General features: G+C 38.3%; 1 protein-coding gene across 1 annotated transcript in view; it reads right to left on the bottom strand.

Moving 5' to 3' along the window:
• CA9 (carbonic anhydrase 9) overlaps positions 1-15,997 on the bottom strand; it is a 152,723-nt gene extending 136,726 nt beyond the window's left edge. The window contains exon 1 of the mRNA XM_075844288.1: positions 15,491-15,997. Coding sequence (XP_075700403.1) covers positions 15,491-15,611 — 121 coding nt within the window. The 5' untranslated portion in view covers positions 15,612-15,997. The remainder of the gene's footprint in view (positions 1-15,490) is intronic.
• Positions 15,998-23,157: the final 7,160 nt, after the last annotated feature.

Here is a 23,157-nt window from a genome sequence, read left to right as displayed (position 1 = left end):
GTGGTATTATCAGTCAGTGTATGGTGGTATTATCAGTCACTGTATGGTGGTATTATCAGTCACTGTATGAAGGTATTATCAGTCACTGTATGGTGATATTTTCTGTCAGTGTATGGTGATATTTTCTGTCAGTGTATGGTGGTATAATTCAGTCACTTTATAATGGTACTATCAGTCACTGTATGGTGCTATTATTCAGTCACTGTATAGAGGTATTATCATTCAGTGTATGCTGGTAATATTCAGTCACTGTATGGAGGTATTATTTAGTCAGTGTATTGTGGTATCAGTCAGTGTATGGAGGTATTATTCAGTCACTGTATGGAGGTATTATTCAGTCACTGTATGGAGGTTTTATCACTCAGTGTATTGTGGTATTATCAGTCAGTGTATGGTGGTATTATTCAGTCACTGTATGGAGGTATTATTTAGTCAGTGTATTGTGGTATTATCAGTCAGTTTATAGAGGTATTATTCAGTCACTGAATGGTGGTATTATTCATTCACTGTATGGAGGTTTTATCACTCAGTGTATTGTGGCATTATCAGTCAGTGTATGGTGGTATTATTCAGTCAGTGTATCATGGTATTATTCAGTCAGTGTATGGTGATATTAGTCAGTCAGTGTATGGAGCTATTATCAGTCAGTGTTTGGTGCTATTTTTCAGTAAATGTACGGTGGCATTATTCAGTCAGTGTATGGAGGTATTATCGGTCAATGTATGGAGGTATTATCAGTCATATTATAATTGTGATATCAGTCAGTGTATGGTGGTATTATCAGTCACTGTATGGAGGTATTATCAGTCGGTGTATGGTGGTATTATCAGTCACTGTATGGTGGTATTATCATTCACTGTATGGAGGTATCACTCAGTGTATTGTGGTATTATCAGTCAGTGTATGGTGGTATTATTCAGTCAGTGTATCATGGTATTATTCAGTCACAGTATGGAGGTATTATCAGTCAGTGTATGTATGTATTATCAGTCAGTGTATGGTGGTATTATCAGTCAGTGTATGGAGGTATTATCAGTCACTGTATGGAGGTATTATTCAGTCACTGTATGGTGGTATTATCAGTCACTGTATGGTGGTATTATCAGTCAGTGTATGTAGGTATTATTCAGTCACTGTATGGAGGTATTATCACTCACTGTATGGTGGTACTATCAGTCACTGTATGGTGTTATTATCAGTCACTGTATGGTGGTATTATCAGTCACTGTATGGTGGTATTATCAGTCACTGTATGGTGGTGTTATTCAGTCAGTCACTGTATGGTGATATTATCAGTCAGTGTATGGAGGTTTTATTCAGTCACTGTATGGTGGTATTATCAGTCAGTGTATGGTGGTATTATTCAGTCACTGCGTCGTGGCATTAGTCAGTCACTGTATGGTGGTATTATTCAGTCACTTTATGGTGGTATTATTCTGTCACTGTATGGAGCTATTATTCATTCAGTGTATGGTGGTATTATTCAGTCACTGTATGGTGGTATTATTCAGTTAGTGTATGGTGGTATTATTCAGTTAGTGTATGGAGGTATTATTCAGTCAGTGTATGGAGGTAATATCAGTCAGTGTATGGAGGTATTATTCAGTCCAGTGTAGGGTGATAATATTCAGTCACTGCATCGTGGCATTAGTCAGTCACTATATGGTGGTATTAGTTAGTCACTGTATGTTGGTATTATTCAGTCAGTGTATGGAGGTATTATTCAGTCAGTGTATGGTGGTATTATCAGTCAGTTTATAGAGGTATTATGCAGTCAATGTACAGAGGTATTATCAGTCAGTGTATGGTGGTATTATTCAGTCAGTGTATGGAGGTATATTTCAGACACTGTATGGTGGTCTTATCAGTCACTGTATGCTGGTATTATTCAGTTACATTATGGTGGTATTATCAGTCAGTGTATGGTGGTATTATTCAGTCAGTGTATGGTGGTATTATTCAGTCACTGCATGGTGGTATTATTCAGTCACTGCATGGTGTTATTATTCAGTCACTGCATGGTGGTATTATTCAGTCAGTGTATGGTGGTATTATTCAGTCACTGCATGGTGGTATTATTCAGTCACTGCATGGTGGTATTATTCAGTCAGTGTATGGTGGTATTATCAGTCAGTGTATGGTGGTATTATCAGTCAGTGTATGGTGATAATATTCAGTCAGTGTATCGTGGTATTATCAGTCAGTGTATGGTGGTATTATTCAGTCAGTGTATGGAGGTATTTAGTAACTGTATGGCGGTATTATCAGTCAGTGTATGGTGGTATTATTCAGTCAGTGTATGGAGGTATATTTCAGACACTGTATGGTGGTCTTATCAGTCACTGTATGCTGGTATTATTCAGTTACATTATGGTGGTATTATCAGTCAGTGTATGGTGGTATTATTCAGTCAGTGTATGGTGGTATTATTCAGTCACTGCATGGTGGTATTATTCAGTCACTGCATGGTGTTATTATTCAGTCACTGCATGGTGGTATTATTCAGTCAGTGTATGGTGGTATTATTCAGTCACTGCATGGTGGTATTATTCAGTCACTGCATGGTGGTATTATTCAGTCAGTGTATTGTGGTATTATCAGTCAGTGTATGGTGGTATTATCAGTCAGTGTATGGTGATAATATTCAGTCAGTGTATCGTGGTATTATCAGTCAGTGTATGGTGGTATTATTCAGTCAGTGTATGGAGGTATTTAGTAACTGTATGGCGGTATTATCAGTCAGTGTATGGTGGCATTATTCAGTCACTGTATGGTGGTACTATTCAGTCAGTGTATGGTGGTATTATCAGTCAGTGTATGGAGGTATTATCAGTAAGTGTATGTTGGAATTATCAGTCAGTGTATGGAGGTATTATTCAGTCAGTATATGGTGGTATTATCAGTGACTGTATGGGAGGTATTATTTAGTTACTGTATTGTGGTTTTGTCAGTCACTGTATTTTGTCATTATCAGTCAGTGTATTGTGGTATTATCAGTTACAGTATGGTGGTATTATTCAGTCAGTGTATTGTGGTATTATCAGTCACTGTATGGCGGTATTATTCAGTCACTGTATGGTGATATTATCAGTCAGTGTATGGTGGTATTATCAGTCAGTGTTTGGTGCTATTATTCAGTTACTGTACGGTGGCATTATTCAGTCAGTGTATGGTGGTATTATCGGTCAATGTATGGTGGTATTATCAGTCAGTGTATGGTGATAATATTCAGTCAGTGTATGGAGGTATTATGACTCAGTGTATTGTGATATTATCAGTCAGTGTATGGTGGTATTATTCAGTCAGTATCATGGTATTATTCAGTCACTGTATGGAGGTATTATTTAGTCAGTGTATTTTGGCATTGTCAGTGTATGGTGGTATTATTCAGTCAGTGTATCATGGTATTATTCAGTCAGTGTATGGTGGTATTAGTCAGTCAGTGTATGGAGCTATTATCAGTCAGTGTTTGGTGCTATTTTTCAGTAAATATACGGTGGCATTATTCAGTCAGTGTATGGTGGTATTATCGGTCAATGTATGGTGGTATTATCAGTCAGTGTATGGTGATAATATTCAGTCAGTGTATGGAGGTATTATGACTCAGTGTATTGTGATATTATCAGTCAGTGTATGGTGGTATTATTCAGTCAGTATCATGGTATTATTCAGTCACTGTATGGAGGTATTATTTAGTCAGTGTATTTTGGCATTGTCAGTGTATGGTGGTATTATTCAGTCAGTGTATCATGGTATTATTCAGTCAGTGTATGGTGGTATTAGTCAGTCAGTGTATGGAGCTATTATCAGTCAGTGTTTGGTGCTATTTTTCAGTAAATATACGGTGGCATTATTCAGTCAGTGTATTGTGATATTATCAGTCAGTGTATGGTGGTATTATCAGTCAGTGTATGGAGGTATTATCAGTCATATTATAATTGTATTATCAGTCAGTGTATGGTGGTATTATCAGTCACTGTATGGAGGTATTATCAGTCACTGTATGGAGGTATTATCAGTCGGTGTATGGTGGTATTATCAGTCACTGTATGGTGATAATATTCAGTCAGTGTATCGTGGTATTATCAGTCAGTGTATGGTGGTATTATTCAGTCAGTGTATGGAGGTATTTAGTAACTGTATGGCGGTTTTATCAGTCAGTGTATGTAGGTATTATTCACTCACTGTATGGAGGTATTATCAGTCACTGTATGGTGGTATAATCAGTCACTGTATGGTGGTATTATTCAGTCACTTTACGGTGGTATTATTCAGTTAGTGTATGGTGGTATTATCAGTCACTGTATGGAGGTATTATCAGTCACTGTATGGAGCTATTATTCATTCAGTGTAAGGTGTTATTATTCAGTCACTGTACGGTGGTATTATCAGTCACTGTATGGTGGTATTATTCAGTTAGTGTATGGAGGTATTATTCAGTCAGTGTATGGAGGTAATATCAGTCAGTGTATGGAGGTATTATTCAGTCACTATATGGTGGTATTAGTTAGTCACTGTATGGTGGTATTATTCAGTCAGTGTATGGTGGTATTATCAGTCAGTTTATAGAGGTATTATGCAGTCAATGTACAGAGGTATTATCAGTCAGTTTATGGTGGTATTATCAGTCACTGTATGGAGGAATTATCAGTCAATGTACAGAGGTATTATCAGTCAGTTTATTGTCGTATTATTCAGTCACTGTATGATGGTATTATTCAGTCACTGTGTGGTGATATTATCAGTCACTGTATGATGTTTTTAATCAGTAAGTGTATGGAGGTATTATTCAGTCAGTGTATGGTGGTATTATTCAGTCACTGTATGGTGGTATTATTCAGTCAGTGTATGGAGGTATTATCAGTCAGTGTATGGTGGTATTATTCAGTCAGTGTATGGTGGTATTATCAGTCACTGTATGCTGGTATTTTCAGTCACTGTATGGTGGTATTATTCAGTTACATCATGGTGGTATTATCTGTCACTGTATGGTGGTATTATCAGTCACGGTAAGTTGGTATTATCAGTCAGTGTATGGTGGTATTATCAGTCAGTGTATGGTGGTATTATTCAGTCACTGCATGATGGTATTATTCAGTCACTGCATGGTGGTATTATTCAGTCACTGCATGGTGGTATTATTCAGTCACTGCATGGTGGTATTATTCAGTCACTTGATGGTGGTATTATTCAGTCACTGCATGGTGGTATTATTCAGTCAGTGTATGGTGGTATTATCAGTCAGTGTATGGTGGTATTAGCAGTCAGTGTATGGTGATAATATTCAGTCAGTGTATCATGGTATTATCAGTCAGTGTATGGTGGTATTATTAAGTCAGTGTATGGAGGTATTTAGTAACTGTATGGTGGTATTATCAGTCAGTGTATGGAGGTATTATCAGTCAGTGTATGGAGGTATTATTCAGTCAGTATATGGTGGTATTATCAGTCACTGTATGGAGGTATTATTCAGTTACTGTATTGTGGTTTTGTCAGTCACTGTATTGTGGCATTATCAGTCTCTGTATTGTGGTATTATCAGTCAGTGTATTGTGGTATTATCAGTTACAGTATGGTGGCATTATTCAGTCACTGTATTGTGGTATTATCAGTCACTGTATGGCGGTATTAATCAGTCAGTGTATGGAGGTACTATTCAGTCAGTGTATGGTGGTATTATTCAGTCACTGTAGGGTGGTATTATTCAGTCAGTGTATGGTGGTATTATTCAGTCATTGTATGCTGGTATTATTCAGTCAGTGTATGGGGGAATTATTCAGTCACTGTGTGGTGGTATTATTCAGTCACTGCATGGTGGTATTATTCAGTCAGTGTATGGTGGTATTATCAGTCAGTGTATGGTGGTATTATCAGTCAGTGTATGGTGATAATATTCAGTCAGTGTATCGTGGTATTATCAGTCAGTGTATGGTGGTATTATTCAGTCAGTGTATGGAGGTATTTAGTAACTGTATGGCGGTATTATCAGTCAGTGTATGGTGGTATTATTCAGTCAGTGTATGGAGGTATATTTCAGACACTGTATGGTGGTCTTATCAGTCACTGTATGCTGGTATTATTCAGTTACATTATGGTGGTATTATCAGTCAGTGTATGGTGGTATTATTCAGTCAGTGTATGGTGGTATTATTCAGTCACTGCATGGTGGTATTATTCAGTCACTGCATGGTGTTATTATTCAGTCACTGCATGGTGGTATTATTCAGTCAGTGTATGGTGGTATTATTCAGTCACTGCATGGTGGTATTATTCAGTCACTGCATGGTGGTATTATTCAGTCAGTGTATGGTGGTATTATCAGTCAGTGTATGGTGGTATTATCAGTCAGTGTATGGTGATAATATTCAGTCAGTGTATCGTGGTATTATCAGTCAGTGTATGGTGGTATTATTCAGTCAGTGTATGGAGGTATTTAGTAACTGTATGGCGGTATTATCAGTCAGTGTATGGTGGCATTATTCAGTCACTGTATGGTGGTACTATTCAGTCAGTGTATGGTGGTATTATCAGTCAGTGTATGGAGGTATTATCAGTAAGTGTATGTTGGAATTATCAGTCAGTGTATGGAGGTATTATTCAGTCAGTATATGGTGGTATTATCAGTGACTGTATGGGAGGTATTATTTAGTTACTGTATTGTGGTTTTGTCAGTCACTGTATTTTGTCATTATCAGTCAGTGTATTGTGGTATTATCAGTTACAGTATGGTGGTATTATTCAGTCAGTGTATTGTGGTATTATCAGTCACTGTATGGCGGTATTATTCAGTCACTGTATGGTGATATTATCAGTCAGTGTATGGTGGCATTATCAGTCAGTGTTTGGTGCTATTATTCAGTTACTGTACGGTGGCATTATTCAGTCAGTGTATGGTGGTATTATCGGTCAATGTATGGTGGTATTATCAGTCAGTGTATGGTGATAATATTCAGTCAGTGTATGGAGGTATTATGACTCAGTGTATTGTGATATTATCAGTCAGTGTATGGTGGTATTATTCAGTCAGTATCATGGTATTATTCAGTCACTGTATGGAGGTATTATTTAGTCAGTGTATTTTGGCATTGTCAGTGTATGGTGGTATTATTCAGTCAGTGTATCATGGTATTATTCAGTCAGTGTATGGTGGTATTAGTCAGTCAGTGTATGGAGCTATTATCAGTCAGTGTTTGGTGCTATTTTTCAGTAAATATACGGTGGCATTATTCAGTCAGTGTATGGTGGTATTATCGGTCAATGTATGGTGGTATTATCAGTCAGTGTATGGTGATAATATTCAGTCAGTGTATGGAGGTATTATGACTCAGTGTATTGTGATATTATCAGTCAGTGTATGGTGGTATTATTCAGTCAGTATCATGGTATTATTCAGTCACTGTATGGAGGTATTATTTAGTCAGTGTATTTTGGCATTGTCAGTGTATGGTGGTATTATTCAGTCAGTGTATCATGGTATTATTCAGTCAGTGTATGGTGGTATTAGTCAGTCAGTGTATGGAGCTATTATCAGTCAGTGTTTGGTGCTATTTTTCAGTAAATATACAGTGGCATTATTCAGTCAGTGTATTGTGATATTATCAGTCAGTGTATGGTGGTATTATCAGTCAGTGTATGGAGGTATTATCAGTCATATTATAATTGTATTATCAGTCAGTGTATGGTGGTATTATCAGTCACTGTATGGAGGTATTATCAGTCACTGTATGGAGGTATTATCAGTCGGTGTATGGTGGTATTATCAGTCACTGTATGGTGATAATATTCAGTCAGTGTATCGTGGTATTATCAGTCAGTGTATGGTGGTATTATTCAGTCAGTGTATGGAGGTATTTAGTAACTGTATGGCGGTTTTATCAGTCAGTGTATGTAGGTATTATTCACTCACTGTATGGAGGTATTATCAGTCACTGTATGGTGGTATAATCAGTCACTGTATGGTGGTATTATTCAGTCACTTTACGGTGGTATTATTCAGTTAGTGTATGGTGGTATTATCAGTCACTGTATGGAGGTATTATCAGTCACTGTATGGAGCTATTATTCATTCAGTGTAAGGTGTTATTATTCAGTCACTGTACGGTGGTATTATCAGTCACTGTATGGTGGTATTATTCAGTTAGTGTATGGAGGTATTATTCAGTCAGTGTATGGAGGTAATATCAGTCAGTGTATGGAGGTATTATTCAGTCACTATATGGTGGTATTAGTTAGTCACTGTATGGTGGTATTATTCAGTCAGTGTATGGTGGTATTATCAGTCAGTTTATAGAGGTATTATGCAGTCAATGTACAGAGGTATTATCAGTCAGTTTATGGTGGTATTATCAGTCACTGTATGGAGGAATTATCAGTCAATGTACAGAGGTATTATCAGTCAGTTTATTGTCGTATTATTCAGTCACTGTATGATGGTATTATTCAGTCACTGTGTGGTGATATTATCAGTCACTGTATGATGTTTTTAATCAGTAAGTGTATGGAGGTATTATTCAGTCAGTGTATGGTGGTATTATTCAGTCACTGTATGGTGGTATTATTCAGTCAGTGTATGGAGGTATTATCAGTCAGTGTATGGTGGTATTATTCAGTCAGTGTATGGTGGTATTATCAGTCACTGTATGCTGGTATTTTCAGTCACTGTATGGTGGTATTATTCAGTTACATCATGGTGGTATTATCTGTCACTGTATGGTGGTATTATCAGTCACGGTAAGTTGGTATTATCAGTCAGTGTATGGTGGTATTATCAGTCAGTGTATGGTGGTATTATTCAGTCACTGCATGATGGTATTATTCAGTCACTGCATGGTGGTATTATTCAGTCACTGCATGGTGGTATTATTCAGTCACTGCATGGTGGTATTATTCAGTCACTTGATGGTGGTATTATTCAGTCACTGCATGGTGGTATTATTCAGTCAGTGTATGGTGGTATTATCAGTCAGTGTATGGTGGTATTAGCAGTCAGTGTATGGTGATAATATTCAGTCAGTGTATCATGGTATTATCAGTCAGTGTATGGTGGTATTATTAAGTCAGTGTATGGAGGTATTTAGTAACTGTATGGTGGTATTATCAGTCAGTGTATGGAGGTATTATCAGTCAGTGTATGGAGGTATTATTCAGTCAGTATATGGTGGTATTATCAGTCACTGTATGGAGGTATTATTCAGTTACTGTATTGTGGTTTTGTCAGTCACTGTATTGTGGCATTATCAGTCTCTGTATTGTGGTATTATCAGTCAGTGTATTGTGGTATTATCAGTTACAGTATGGTGGCATTATTCAGTCACTGTATTGTGGTATTATCAGTCACTGTATGGCGGTATTAATCAGTCAGTGTATGGAGGTACTATTCAGTCAGTGTATGGTGGTATTATTCAGTCACTGTAGGGTTGTATTATTCAGTCAGTGTATGGTGGTATTATTCAGTCATTGTATGCTGGTATTATTCAGTCAGTGTATGGGGGAATTATTCAGTCACTGTGTGGTGGTATTATTCAGTCACTGTATGGTGGTATTATTCAGTCAGTGTATGGTGGTATTATCAGTGAGTGTATGGTGGTATTATTCAGTAATTGTCTGGAGGTATTATTCAGTCTGTGTATGGTGGCATTATTCACTCACTATATCAAGGTTTTATTCAGTCACTGTGTGGAGGTATTATCAGTCAGTGTATGTAGGTATTATCAGTCAGTGTATGGTGGTATTATCAGTCACTGTATGAAGGTATTATTAGTCAGTGTATTGTGGTATTATCAGTCAGTGTATGCAGGTATTAGCAGTAAGTGTATGTTGGAATTATCAGTCACTGTATGGAGGTATTATTCAGTCAGTATATGGTGGTATTATCATTTAGTGTATGGTGGTATTATTCAGTCACTGTATGGATGTATTATTTAGTCAGTGTATTGTGGTATCAGTCTGTGTATGGAGGCATTATTCAGTCACTGTATGGTGGTATTATTCAGTCACTGTACGGAGGTATTATTAGTCAGTGTATGGTGGTATTATTCAGTCACTGTATGGAGGTATTATCAGTCACTGTATGGTGGTATTATCAGTCAGTGTATGGTGGCGTTATTCAGTCACTGTATGGTGATATTATCAGTCAGTGTATGGAGGTTTTATTCAATCACTGTATGGAGGTATTTTTCAGTCACTGTATGGTGGTAATATTCAGTCACTGTATGGCGGTATTATCAGTCAGTGTATGGTGATATTATCAGTCAGTGTATGGTGTTATTATTCAGACAGTGTATGGTGGTATTATCAGTCACTGTATGCTGGTATTTTCAGTCACTGTATGGTGGTATTATTCAGTTACATCATGGTGGTATTATCTGTCACTGTATGGTGGTATTATCAGTCACGGTAAGTTGGTATTATCAGTCACTGTATGGAGGTATTATCAGTCACTGTATGGAGCTATTATTCATTCAGTGTAAGGTGTTATTATTCAGTCACTGTACGGTGGTATTATCAGTCACTGTATGGTGGTATTATTCAGTTAGTGTATGGAGGTATTATTCAGTCAGTGTATGGAGGTAATATCAGTCAGTGTATGGAGGTATTATTCAGTCACTATATGGTGGTATTAGTTAGTCACTGTATGGTGGTATTATTCAGTCAGTGTATGGTGGTATTATCAGTCAGTTTATAGAGGTATTATGCAGTCAATGTACAGAGGTATTATCAGTCAGTTTATGGTGGTATTATCAGTCACTGTATGGAGGAATTATCAGTCAATGTACAGAGGTATTATCAGTCAGTTTATTGTCGTATTATTCAGTCACTGTATGATGGTATTATTCAGTCACTGTGTGGTGATATTATCAGTCACTGTATGATGTTTTTAATCAGTAAGTGTATGGAGGTATTATTCAGTCAGTGTATGGTGGTATTATTCAGTCACTGTATGGTGGTATTATTCAGTCAGTGTATGGAGGTATTATCAGTCAGTGTATGGTGGTATTATTCAGTCAGTGTATGGTGGTATTATCAGTCACTGTATGCTGGTATTTTCAGTCACTGTATGGTGGTATTATTCAGTTACATCATGGTGGTATTATCTGTCACTGTATGGTGGTATTATCAGTCACGGTAAGTTGGTATTATCAGTCAGTGTATGGTGGTATTATCAGTCAGTGTATGGTGGTATTATTCAGTCACTGCATGATGGTATTATTCAGTCACTGCATGGTGGTATTATTCAGTCACTGCATGGTGGTATTATTCAGTCACTGCATGGTGGTATTATTCAGTCACTTGATGGTGGTATTATTCAGTCACTGCATGGTGGTATTATTCAGTCAGTGTATGGTGGTATTATCAGTCAGTGTATGGTGGTATTAGCAGTCAGTGTATGGTGATAATATTCAGTCAGTGTATCATGGTATTATCAGTCAGTGTATGGTGGTATTATTAAGTCAGTGTATGGAGGTATTTAGTAACTGTATGGTGGTATTATCAGTCAGTGTATGGAGGTATTATCAGTCAGTGTATGGAGGTATTATTCAGTCAGTATATGGTGGTATTATCAGTCACTGTATGGAGGTATTATTCAGTTACTGTATTGTGGTTTTGTCAGTCACTGTATTGTGGCATTATCAGTCTCTGTATTGTGGTATTATCAGTCAGTGTATTGTGGTATTATCAGTTACAGTATGGTGGCATTATTCAGTCACTGTATTGTGGTATTATCAGTCACTGTATGGCGGTATTAATCAGTCAGTGTATGGAGGTACTATTCAGTCAGTGTATGGTGGTATTATTCAGTCACTGTAGGGTTGTATTATTCAGTCAGTGTATGGTGGTATTATTCAGTCATTGTATGCTGGTATTATTCAGTCAGTGTATGGGGGAATTATTCAGTCACTGTGTGGTGGTATTATTCAGTCACTGTATGGTGGTATTATTCAGTCAGTGTATGGTGGTATTATCAGTGAGTGTATGGTGGTATTATTCAGTAATTGTCTGGAGGTATTATTCAGTCTGTGTATGGTGGCATTATTCACTCACTATATCAAGGTTTTATTCAGTCACTGTGTGGAGGTATTATCAGTCAGTGTATGTAGGTATTATCAGTCAGTGTATGGTGGTATTATCAGTCACTGTATGAAGGTATTATTAGTCAGTGTATTGTGGTATTATCAGTCAGTGTATGCAGGTATTAGCAGTAAGTGTATGTTGGAATTATCAGTCACTGTATGGAGGTATTATTCAGTCAGTATATGGTGGTATTATCATTTAGTGTATGGTGGTATTATTCAGTCACTGTATGGATGTATTATTTAGTCAGTGTATTGTGGTATCAGTCTGTGTATGGAGGCATTATTCAGTCACTGTATGGTGGTATTATTCAGTCACTGTACGGAGGTATTATTAGTCAGTGTATGGTGGTATTATTCAGTCACTGTATGGAGGTATTATCAGTCACTGTATGGTGGTATTATCAGTCAGTGTATGGTGGCGTTATTCAGTCACTGTATGGTGATATTATCAGTCAGTGTATGGAGGTTTTATTCAATCACTGTATGGAGGTATTTTTCAGTCACTGTATGGTGGTAATATTCAGTCACTGTATGGCGGTATTATCAGTCAGTGTATGGTGATATTATCAGTCAGTGTATGGTGTTATTATTCAGACAGTGTATGGTGGTATTATTCAGTCACTGCGTCGTGGCATTATTCAGTCACTGTAAGGTGATATCATTCACTGTATGGTGGTATTATCAGTCTGTGTATGGAGGTATTATCAGTCAGTGTATGCAGGTATTATCAGTAAGTGTATGCAGGTATTATCAGTAAGTGTATGTTGTTATTATCAGTCACTGTATGGTGGTATTATCATTTAGTGTATGGTGGTATTATTCAGTCACTGTATGGATGTATTATTTAGTCAGTGTATTGTGGTATCAGTCAGTGTATGGAGGCATTATTCAGTCACTGTATGGTGGTATTATTCAGTCAGTGTATGGAGGTATTATTCAGTCAGTGTATGGTGGTATTATTCAGTCACTGAATCGTAGCATTAGTCAGTCACTATATGGTGGTATTATTTAGTCAGTGTATGGTGGTATTATTCAGTCAGTGTATGGAGGTATTATTCAGTCAGTGTATGGTGGTATTATCAGTCAGTTTATAGAGGTATCATGCAGTCAATGTTTGGAGGTATTATTTAGGCAGTGTATGGAGGTATTATTAGTCAGTGTACGGTGGTATTATTCAGTCAGTGTATGGTTGAATTATCAGTCACTGTATGGTTGTATTATCAGTCACTGTATGGTGGTATTATCAGTCAGTGTATGATGGTATTATCAGTCAGTGTATGGTGTTATTATTCAGTCACTGTTTGGTGGTATTATCAGTCACTGTATGGTGGTATTATCAGTCACTGTATGGTGGTATTATCAGTCAGTATATAGTGGTATTATCAGTCAGTGTATGGTGGTATTATCATTTAGTGTATGGTAATATTATTCAGTCACTGTATGGAGGTATTATCAGTCAGTGTATGGTGGTATTATTCAGTCACTGTATGGTGGTATTATCAGTCACTGTATGGTGGTATTATTCAGTTACTGTATGGTGGTATTATTCAGTCAGTGTATGGTGGTATTATTCAGTCACTGTATGGAGGTATTATTCAGTCACTGTATGGTGGTATTATTCAGTCAGTGTATGGTGGTATTATTCAGTCACTGTATGGTGGTATTATTCAGTCAGTGTATGGTGGTATTATCAGTCAGTGTATGGTGGTATTATTCAGTCACTGTATGGTGGTATTATCATTTAGTGTATGGTAATATTATTCAGTCACTGTATAGAGGTATTATTTAGTTGCTGTATGTTGGTCATATTCAGGGGTCATATTCTGAACCCATTACCTTGGACTCATGTCTCTTCCCTTGATGTTCTTTTGGGGTTAGTTGACGTGTCATACAAGGCTGAACAGAGCCTCATTACTTTACATTTGCAATTTATCCCTTTATAATCAGCATAGATTAGTGTAACTTCTCATTGAACAATCACTTGCTCGGACCGTCCATTACAGATGATTTCACAATTTTGGTGTCCTTAAAAAAAAAAAAAGAGTGGATAACGTCCAGTCTGGAGCTTTACTCAGACGTGTCTGGTCATGACAAAAATCAGAATCTCTTGCTGGGGGAAGGGAACTCTGGTTTTGGGTCTCCGGATCTTCTCCCTGTACCCCAGGGAGAAGAAGTCCTGGGCATTGAATTTGGTCATGATAATTTCTCCAAAATGAATTGGGAGCGTAAAATGTCCCATGCCGAAGACAAAGAATTAAAGTACAAGAGAGACGCTGACAAGTATCTCAGAGGTGACAAAAGCCACCGCAAGCCATACTGAAGGGTCTGTAAGCCATGCACACAGTAGGACGCATCCATTCACAGAAGTGGAATGCATGGTTCTCATCCACACGGGACACCACTGCTAAAGTCACGGCACAAGAGCCCGTTCACCTCCTGCCAAGGCTCATAGTGTTATAGCTCGAGAGTTTTAGGATTCCTCACTCTAATCTGATGGCATCCTACATGTCTGGAGTTACCCGGCAGAGTGTTTGGTGAGAAGTTCATGGTCCTCACAGTGAAGAACAGCAGTGGTAATGTTACTATATAGGGATGAATTGGATATAAAGGAGCGGGTGGATTGTTATGTATCCATGGCATCACATATTCCCAGGTGTATTGCAGAATCTTCCCTGTCTACACACCAAGGTCATGAACATGACCCCAAAATACTGCCAAGGTCACAAGTGGCTAAGTGTGTCACCGACCTCACCCCTTCCCATTGAGATACTAAGGAAAGGACCAGGGAGGATGGGACAACCTGTGGGACACTCCATGCCAAGAGGAATCACCGAGGAACTCACAAGTCATTTGGGGTGTACTCATTTTTTAAACTGTGGATTACAGTAATTCTGCCTGATGTTTTTATTGTACAGATATTGTACAGATCTTCTATGTATAATAAATGAGAATGACGTCTTCCTTCCCGTGACAGTATCTCTGTGTTCAGAGGGGTGTACTCATTTATAATCTGAGGTGTAGAGATGAGATACGAGTGCGGTGCGAGGGAGTATAATACATTTATAGGGACAATGATGTGGATAAAGAATAATAGGTTATGTGGGGAGTCAGGGGATGTCAGGGACATATTGTGAGCTGGGGTATATATATATTAACATTTCTAGATTGTGTATATTGTATTGTGTGTTGGTGGGGGCTGGGGGTATCTAATCCTATCATGTGTGATACGGTCTGCTGAGCCGTGTATCTAATCCGATCATGTGTGATACTGTCTGCTGAGCGGTGTCTAATCCTATCATGTGTGATACTGTCTGCTGAGCCCTGTATCTAATCCTATCATGTGTGATACAGTCTTAGAAATCCAGTAGATATGAAACATTCACAAGACATGTGGACTATATAACAGGGTCACTTACCTGGTGAGTGGGGTTTATGTTCATCACCTTCTTGGGGGTCCTCACATCTTACATGGGGCCCCAGAACACAGGTGAGTAGCAGCAGCAGTGCATACAGTCCCCGCAGTCCCATGTCCAGCATGTCCGGCTGTGTCCCTTCTCCTTGTTCCTCTGGATCCTTCTCGTCCCCCTGAGATGCTGAACTTTTGTATATAATTCTGTGATCCCTTCTTAATCTCCTGGGAGAGTTCTGTAATCTGGTTGTCCCAGCCGCTCGTCTCCCCGCTGTTCAGTGTCTCTTAGTTACTTGATGTGGAGTTGTCCCTCTCTGTGGTGATTGTCCCTTCCTCCAGCAGAGTCAGTCCAGTACATAGTCCCTCAGAACAGTGATAGGAGGACATGTATGACTATATGTCTGTGTGTGAGTATATATATGTGTCTGCGGGTGTGTGTATATATATGTACCTATATGTGCGAGTATCTATGTGTGTCTCCAGCACCACCACCTGTGTGTATGACTCACACCGACTGCCTTATATAGACAAAGTTCTGACGTTACAATGAAGTCTGAGGCAAAGGGCAAACTGGACAAACTGGACTGAGATGTGGAAACTGCTGGAGATGGTCCAACAGCAGAGGTTGCAGTGAAAGGGTTAACATAGTGGCCCTGAGCCGGGGGTCTGTGGCCTTACAGTGGTCCCTGATAGCCACTTAGATAAGGTGAACTATGTTGTACTGGAGATTTGAACAATGAATATTGTTATTAGATAAATTATAGAGGACAGCAACATCTCCTCCATCACAACTGGATAAATGAACCCATTCTAGATGTCTCCTGCACAGGCTCTCAGACAATGGCAACTATTACATCAACAGAACCCGGCCAAATACACCAATCATATCATAAATTTATGTAAACGTTGGTAATGATCAGATCCGATCTCTGGGATCACCACAATAGTAGAGTGTAAATGATGGCAATAATGATCAGATCTGGTTTCTGAGATCACCACAATAGTAGAGTGTAAATGATGGTAATGATCAGATCTGGTCTCTGAGATCACCACAATAGTAGAGTGTAAATGATGGTAATAATGATGAGATATGATCTCTGGGATCACCACAATAGTAATGTGTAAATGATGGTTATGATCAGATCTGATCTCTGAGATCACCACAAGAGTAGAGTGTAAATGATGGTTATGATCAGATCTGATTTCTGGGATCACCACAATAGTAGAGTGTAAATAATGCCAATGATCAGATCCGATCTCTGAGATCACCACAATAGTAAAGTGTAAATGATGGTAATGATCCGATCTGGTCTCTGGGATCACAACAATAGTAGAGTGTAAATGATGGTAATGATCACATACAATATGTGGGATCACCACAATAGTAGAGAGTACAGCAACATCTCCTCCATCACAACTGGATAAATGAACCCATTCTAGATGTCTCCTGCACAGGCTCTCAGACAATGGCAACTATTACATCAACAGAACCCGGCCAAATACACCAATCATATCATAAATTTATGTAAACGTTGGTAATGATCAGATCCGATCTCTGGGATCACCACAATAGTAGAGTGTAAATGATGGTAATGATAATCAGATCTGATCTCTGGGATCACCACAGTAGTAGAGTGTAAATGATGGTAATGATCAGATCTGATCTCTGAGATCACCACAATAGTAGAGTGTAAATGATGGTAATAATGATCAGATCTGATCTCTGGGATCACCACAATAGTAGAGTGTAAATCATAGTAATGATCAGATCCGATCTCTGGGATCACCACAATAGTAGAGTGTAAATGATGGCAATAATGATCAGATCTGGTTTCTGAGATCACCACAATAGTAGAGTGTAAATGATGGTAATGATCAGATCTGGTCTCTGAGATCACCACAATAGTAGAGTGTAAATTATGGTAATAATGATGAGATATGATCTCTGGGATCACCACAATAGTAATGTGTAAATGATGGTAATGATCAGATACGATCTCTGGGATCACCACAATAGTAGAGTGTAAATGATAATAATGATCAGATCTGATCTCTGAGATCACCACAAGAGTAGAGTGTAAATGATGGTTATGATCAGATCCGATTTCTGGGATCACCACAATAGTAGAGTGTAAATAATGCCAATGATCAGATCCGATCTCTGAGATCACCACAATAGTAAAGTGTAAATGATGGTAATGATCCGATCTGGTCTCTGGGATCACCACAATAGTAGAGTGTAAATGATGGTAATGATCACATACAATATGTGGGATCACCACAATAGTAGAGAGTAAATGATGGTAATGATGATCAGATCTGATCTCTAGGATCACAACAATAGTAGAGTGTAAATGATGGTAATGATCAGATCCGATCTCTGAGGCCACCACAATAGTAGAGTGTAAATCATGGTAATGATCAGATCCGATCTCTGAGATCGCCACAATAGTAGAGTGTAAATCATGGTAATGATCCGATCTGGTCTCTGGGATCACCACAATAGTAGAGTGTAAATGATGGTAATGATCAGATACAATATGTGGGATCACCACAATAGTAGAGAGTAAATGATGGTAATGATGATCAGATCTGATCTCTAGGATCACAACAATAGTAGAGTGTAAATGATAATAATGATCAGATCCGATCTCTGAGGCCACCACAATAGTAGAGTGTAAATGATGGTAATAATGATCAGATCTCTGGGATCACCACGATAGTAGAGTGTAAATGATGGTAATGATCAGATCCGATCTCTCGGATAACCATAATAGTAGCGTGTAAATGATGGTAATGATGAGATCTGATCTCTGAGATCACCACAATAGTAGAGTGTAAATGATGCCACTGATCAGATACGATCTCTGGGATCACCACAATAGTAGAGTGTAAATGATGGTAATGATCAGTTCTGATCTCTGGGATCACCACAATAGTAGAGTGTAACTGATGGTAATGATGAGATACGATCTCTGGGATGACCATAATAGTAGAGTGCAAATGATGGTATTATTCAGATCCGATCTCTGGAATCACCACAATAGTAGAGTGTAAATGATGGTAATGATCAGATACGATCTCTGGGATCACCACAATTGTAGAGTGTAAATGATGGTAATGATCAGATCCGATCTCTGGGATTACCACAATAGTAGAATGTAAATGTTGGTAATGATCAGATCCGATCTCTGGGATCACCACAATAGTAGAGTGTAAATGATGGCACTGATCAGATACAACCTCTAGGATCACCACAATAGTAGAGTGTAAATGATGGTAATGATCAGATCCGATCTCTGAGATCACCACATTAGTAGAGTGTAAATGATGGTAATAATCACATCCGATCTCTGAGATCACACAATAGTAGAGTGTAAATGATGGTAATAATCACATCCGATCTCTGAGATCACCACAATAGTAGAGTGTAAATGATGGCAGTGATCAGATACGATCTCTGGGATCACCACAATTGTAGAGTGTAAATGATGGTAATGATCAGATCCGATCTCTGGGATTACCACAATAGTAGAATGTAAATGTTGGTAATGATCAGATCCGATCTCTGGGATCACCACAATAGTAGAGTGTAAATGATGGTAATAATGATGAGATACGATCTCTGGGATCACAACAATAGTAGAGTGTAAATTATGGTAATGATCAGATCCGTTCTCTGAGATCACCACAATAGTAGAGTGTAAATGATGGTTATGATCAGATCTGATCTCTGAGATCACCACAATAGTAAAGTGTAAATGATGGTAATGATCCAATCTGGTCTCTGAGATCACCACAATAGTAGAGTGTAAATGATGGTTATGATCAGATCTGATCTCTGAGATCACCACAATAGTAGAGTGTAAATGATGGTAATAATGATCAGATCCGATCTCTGGGATCACAACAATAGTAGAGTGTAAATGATTGTAATAATGATCAGATCTGATCTCTGAGATCACAACAATAGTAGAGTGTAAATGATTGAAATAATCAGATCCGATCTCTGGGATCACCACAATAGTAGAGAGTAAATGATGATAATGATCAGATCCGATCTCTGGGATCACCACAATAGTAGTGTGTAAATGATGGTAATGATCAGATCAGATCTCTGGGATTACCACAATAGTAGAGTGTAAATGATGGTAATTATGATCAGATCCGATCTCTGGGATCACCACAATAGTAGAGTGTAAATGATGGTAATTATGATCAGATCCGATCTATGGGATCACCACAGCAGTAGAGTGTAAATGATGGTTATGATCAGATCTGATCTCTGGGATCACCACAATAGTAGAGTGTAAATGATGGTAATGATCAGATCTGATCTCTGGGATCACCACAATAGTAGAGTGTAAATGATGGTTATGATGATCAGATCTGATCTCTGGGATCACAACAATAGTAGAGTGTAAATGATGGTAATGATCAGATCCGTTCTCTGGGATCACCACAATAGTAAAGTGTAAATGATGGTAATGATCCGATCTGGTCTCTGAGATCACCACAATAGTAGAGTGTAAATGATGGTTATGATCAGATACAATATGTGGGATCACCACAATAGTAGAGTGTAAATGATGGTAATGATGATCAGATCTGATCTCTGGGATCACAACAATAGTAGAGTGTAAATGATGGTAATGATCAGATCCGATCTCTGAGATCACCACAATAGTAGAGTGTAAATGATGGTAATAATTATTAGATTTGATCTCTGAGATCACCACAATAGTAGAGTGTAAATGATGGTAATAATGATCAGATCCGATCTCTGGGATCACCACAATAGTAGAGTGTAAATGATTGTAATAATGATCAGATCTGATCTCTGAGATCACTACAATAGTAAAGTGTACATGATGGTAATAATGATCAGATCTGATCTCTGAGATCACAACAATTAGTAGAGCGTAAATGATCGAAATAATCAGATCCGATCTCTGAGATCACCACAATAGTAGAGTGTAAATTATGATAATGATCAGATCCGATTTCTGGGATCACCACAATAGTAGTGTGTAAATGATGGTAATGATCAGATCAGATCTCTGGGATCACCACAATAGTAGAGTGTAAATGATGGTTATGATCAGATCTAATCTCTGGGATCACCACAATAGTAGAGTGTAAATGATGGTAATGATCAGATCAGATTTCTGGGATCACCACAATAGTAGAGTGTAAATGATGGTAATGATCAGATCTGATCTCTGGGATCACCACAATAGTAGAGTGTAAATGATGGTAATTATGATCAGATCCGATCTATGGGATCACCACAGCAGTAGAGTGTAAATGATGGTTATGATCAGATCTGATCTCTGGGATCACCACAATAGTAGAGTGTAAATGATGGTAATGATCAGATCTGATCTCTGGGATCACCACAATAGTAGAGTGTAAATGATGGTTATGATGATCAGATCTGATCTCTGGGATCACCTTAAATTGTAGAGTGTAAATGATGGTAATGATCAGATCCGTTCTCTGGGATCACCACAATAGTAAAGTGTAAATGATGGTAATGATCCGATCTGGTCTCTGAGATCACCACAATAGTAGAGTGTAAATGATGGTTATGATCAGATACAATATGTGGGATCACCACAATAGTAGAGTGTAAATGATGGTAATGATGATCAGATCTGATCTCTGGGATCACAACAATAGTAGAGTGTAAATGATGGTAATGATCAGATCCGATCTCTGAGATCACCACAATAGTAGAGTGTAAATGATGGTAATAATTATTAGATTTGATCTCTGAGATCACCACAATAGTAGAGTGTAAATGATGGTAATAATGATCAGATCCGATCTCTGGGATCACCACAATAGTAGAGTGTAAATGATTGTAATAATGATCAGATCTGATCTCTGAGATCACTACAATAGTAAAGTGTACATGATGGTAATAATGATCAGATCTGATCTCTGAGATCACAACAATAGTAGAGTGTAAATGATGGTAATGATCAGATCTGATCTCTGAGATCACAACAATAGTAGAGTGTAAATGATCGAAATAATCAGATCTGATCTCTGAGATCACCACAATAGTAGAGTGTAAATGATGATAATGATCAGATCCGATTTCTGGGATCACCACAATAGTAGTGTGTAAATGATGGTAATGATCAGATCAGATCTCTGGGATCACCACAATAGTAGAGTGTAAATGATGGTTATGATCAGATCAGATTTCTGGGATCACCACCATAGTAGAGTGTAAATGATGGTAATTCTGATCAGATCCGATCTATGGGATCACCACAGTAGTAGAGTGTAAATGATGGTAATCATCAGATCAGATTTCTGGGATCACCACAATAGTAGAGTGTAAATGATGGTAATGATCAGATCTGATCTCTGGGATCACCACAATAATAGAGTGCAAATAATGGCAATGATCAGATCCGATCTCTGAGATCACCACAATAGTAGAGTGAAATGATGGTAATTATGATCAGATCCGATCTATGGGATCACCACAGTAGTAGAGTGTAAATGATGGTTATGATCAGATCTGATCTCTGGGATCACCACAATAGTAGAGTGTAAATGATGGTAATCATCAGATCAGATTTCTGGGATCACCACAATAGTAAAGTGTAAATGATGGTAATGATCAGATCTGATCTCTGAGATCACCACAATAGTAGAGTGTAAATTATGGTAATGATGAGATCTGATCTCTGAGATCACCACAATAGTAGAGTGTAAATGATGGTAATGATCAGATCTGATCTCTGGGATCACCACAATAGTAGAGTGTAAATGATGGTAATTATCAGATCAGATCTCTGAGATCACCACAATATTAAAGTGTAAATGATGGTAATGATCAGATCTGATCTCTGGGATCACCACAATAGTAGAGTGTAAATGATGGTAATTATGATCAGATCCGATCTCTGGGATCACCACAGTAGTAGAGTCTAAATGATGGTTATGATCAGATCTGATCTCTGGGATCACCATAAATTCTAGAGTGTAAATGATGGTTATGATCAGATACGATCGGTGGCATCACCACAATAGTCACCTTTGGAATCACCTCTGTCTCATTTTCTCCTGCCTATACATACTCTGGATATCCTCAAATTTGCCCAGTCACACAATTAGTAACAGTGTCGATTAGTGTGCTGTTTGTCTGGGGGATGGGCAGACGAGAGGACTTGCATTACCGTATATATTGTGTCAGGACGTATTATGGAGAAGAGTAGATGTTTGGACCATAATGAGCCCCTGTAAACTTGACAAGTGGTCCTAAAAGACCTCCTGACCTTCGAGACCCCATCTCACGTCTGGCCTGTGCTGGAGCCACCTGATCAGGGCTTAGGGATTCAGCAGCTCACATGGAACTGTTGGGGATTGTCTGGACGCCACATTGAGAATCCTTGTACCTTGAATAAAACGAATGGCTTGATGTGAACTGCAGGTGAGGTGGCCAGAGGTCTGTGTAGGCCACATGGCCCTCTCATTTATTATAAGGGGGAGAAGAATCTCCTCCAGTTGAATTTTTTGAACCATTTGAACTTTCTACAAGTACTCAACCAGCGACCTGGTAGTTGTCACATGGTTCTGTCTTGCTGGGGGCTTTAAGAAATACATATCCCCAACAGACTGGCCAGAGACAGAACTTTCTGAAGTGTACTGGGT

Source organism: Rhinoderma darwinii, chromosome 1 (genome assembly GCF_050947455.1).
Source record: "Rhinoderma darwinii isolate aRhiDar2 chromosome 1, aRhiDar2.hap1, whole genome shotgun sequence".
Classification (NCBI taxonomy): domain Eukaryota; kingdom Metazoa; phylum Chordata; class Amphibia; order Anura; family Rhinodermatidae; genus Rhinoderma; species Rhinoderma darwinii.
Note: the sequence above shows the minus strand (reverse complement) of the source record. Positions and strands in the feature narration are given on the sequence as shown.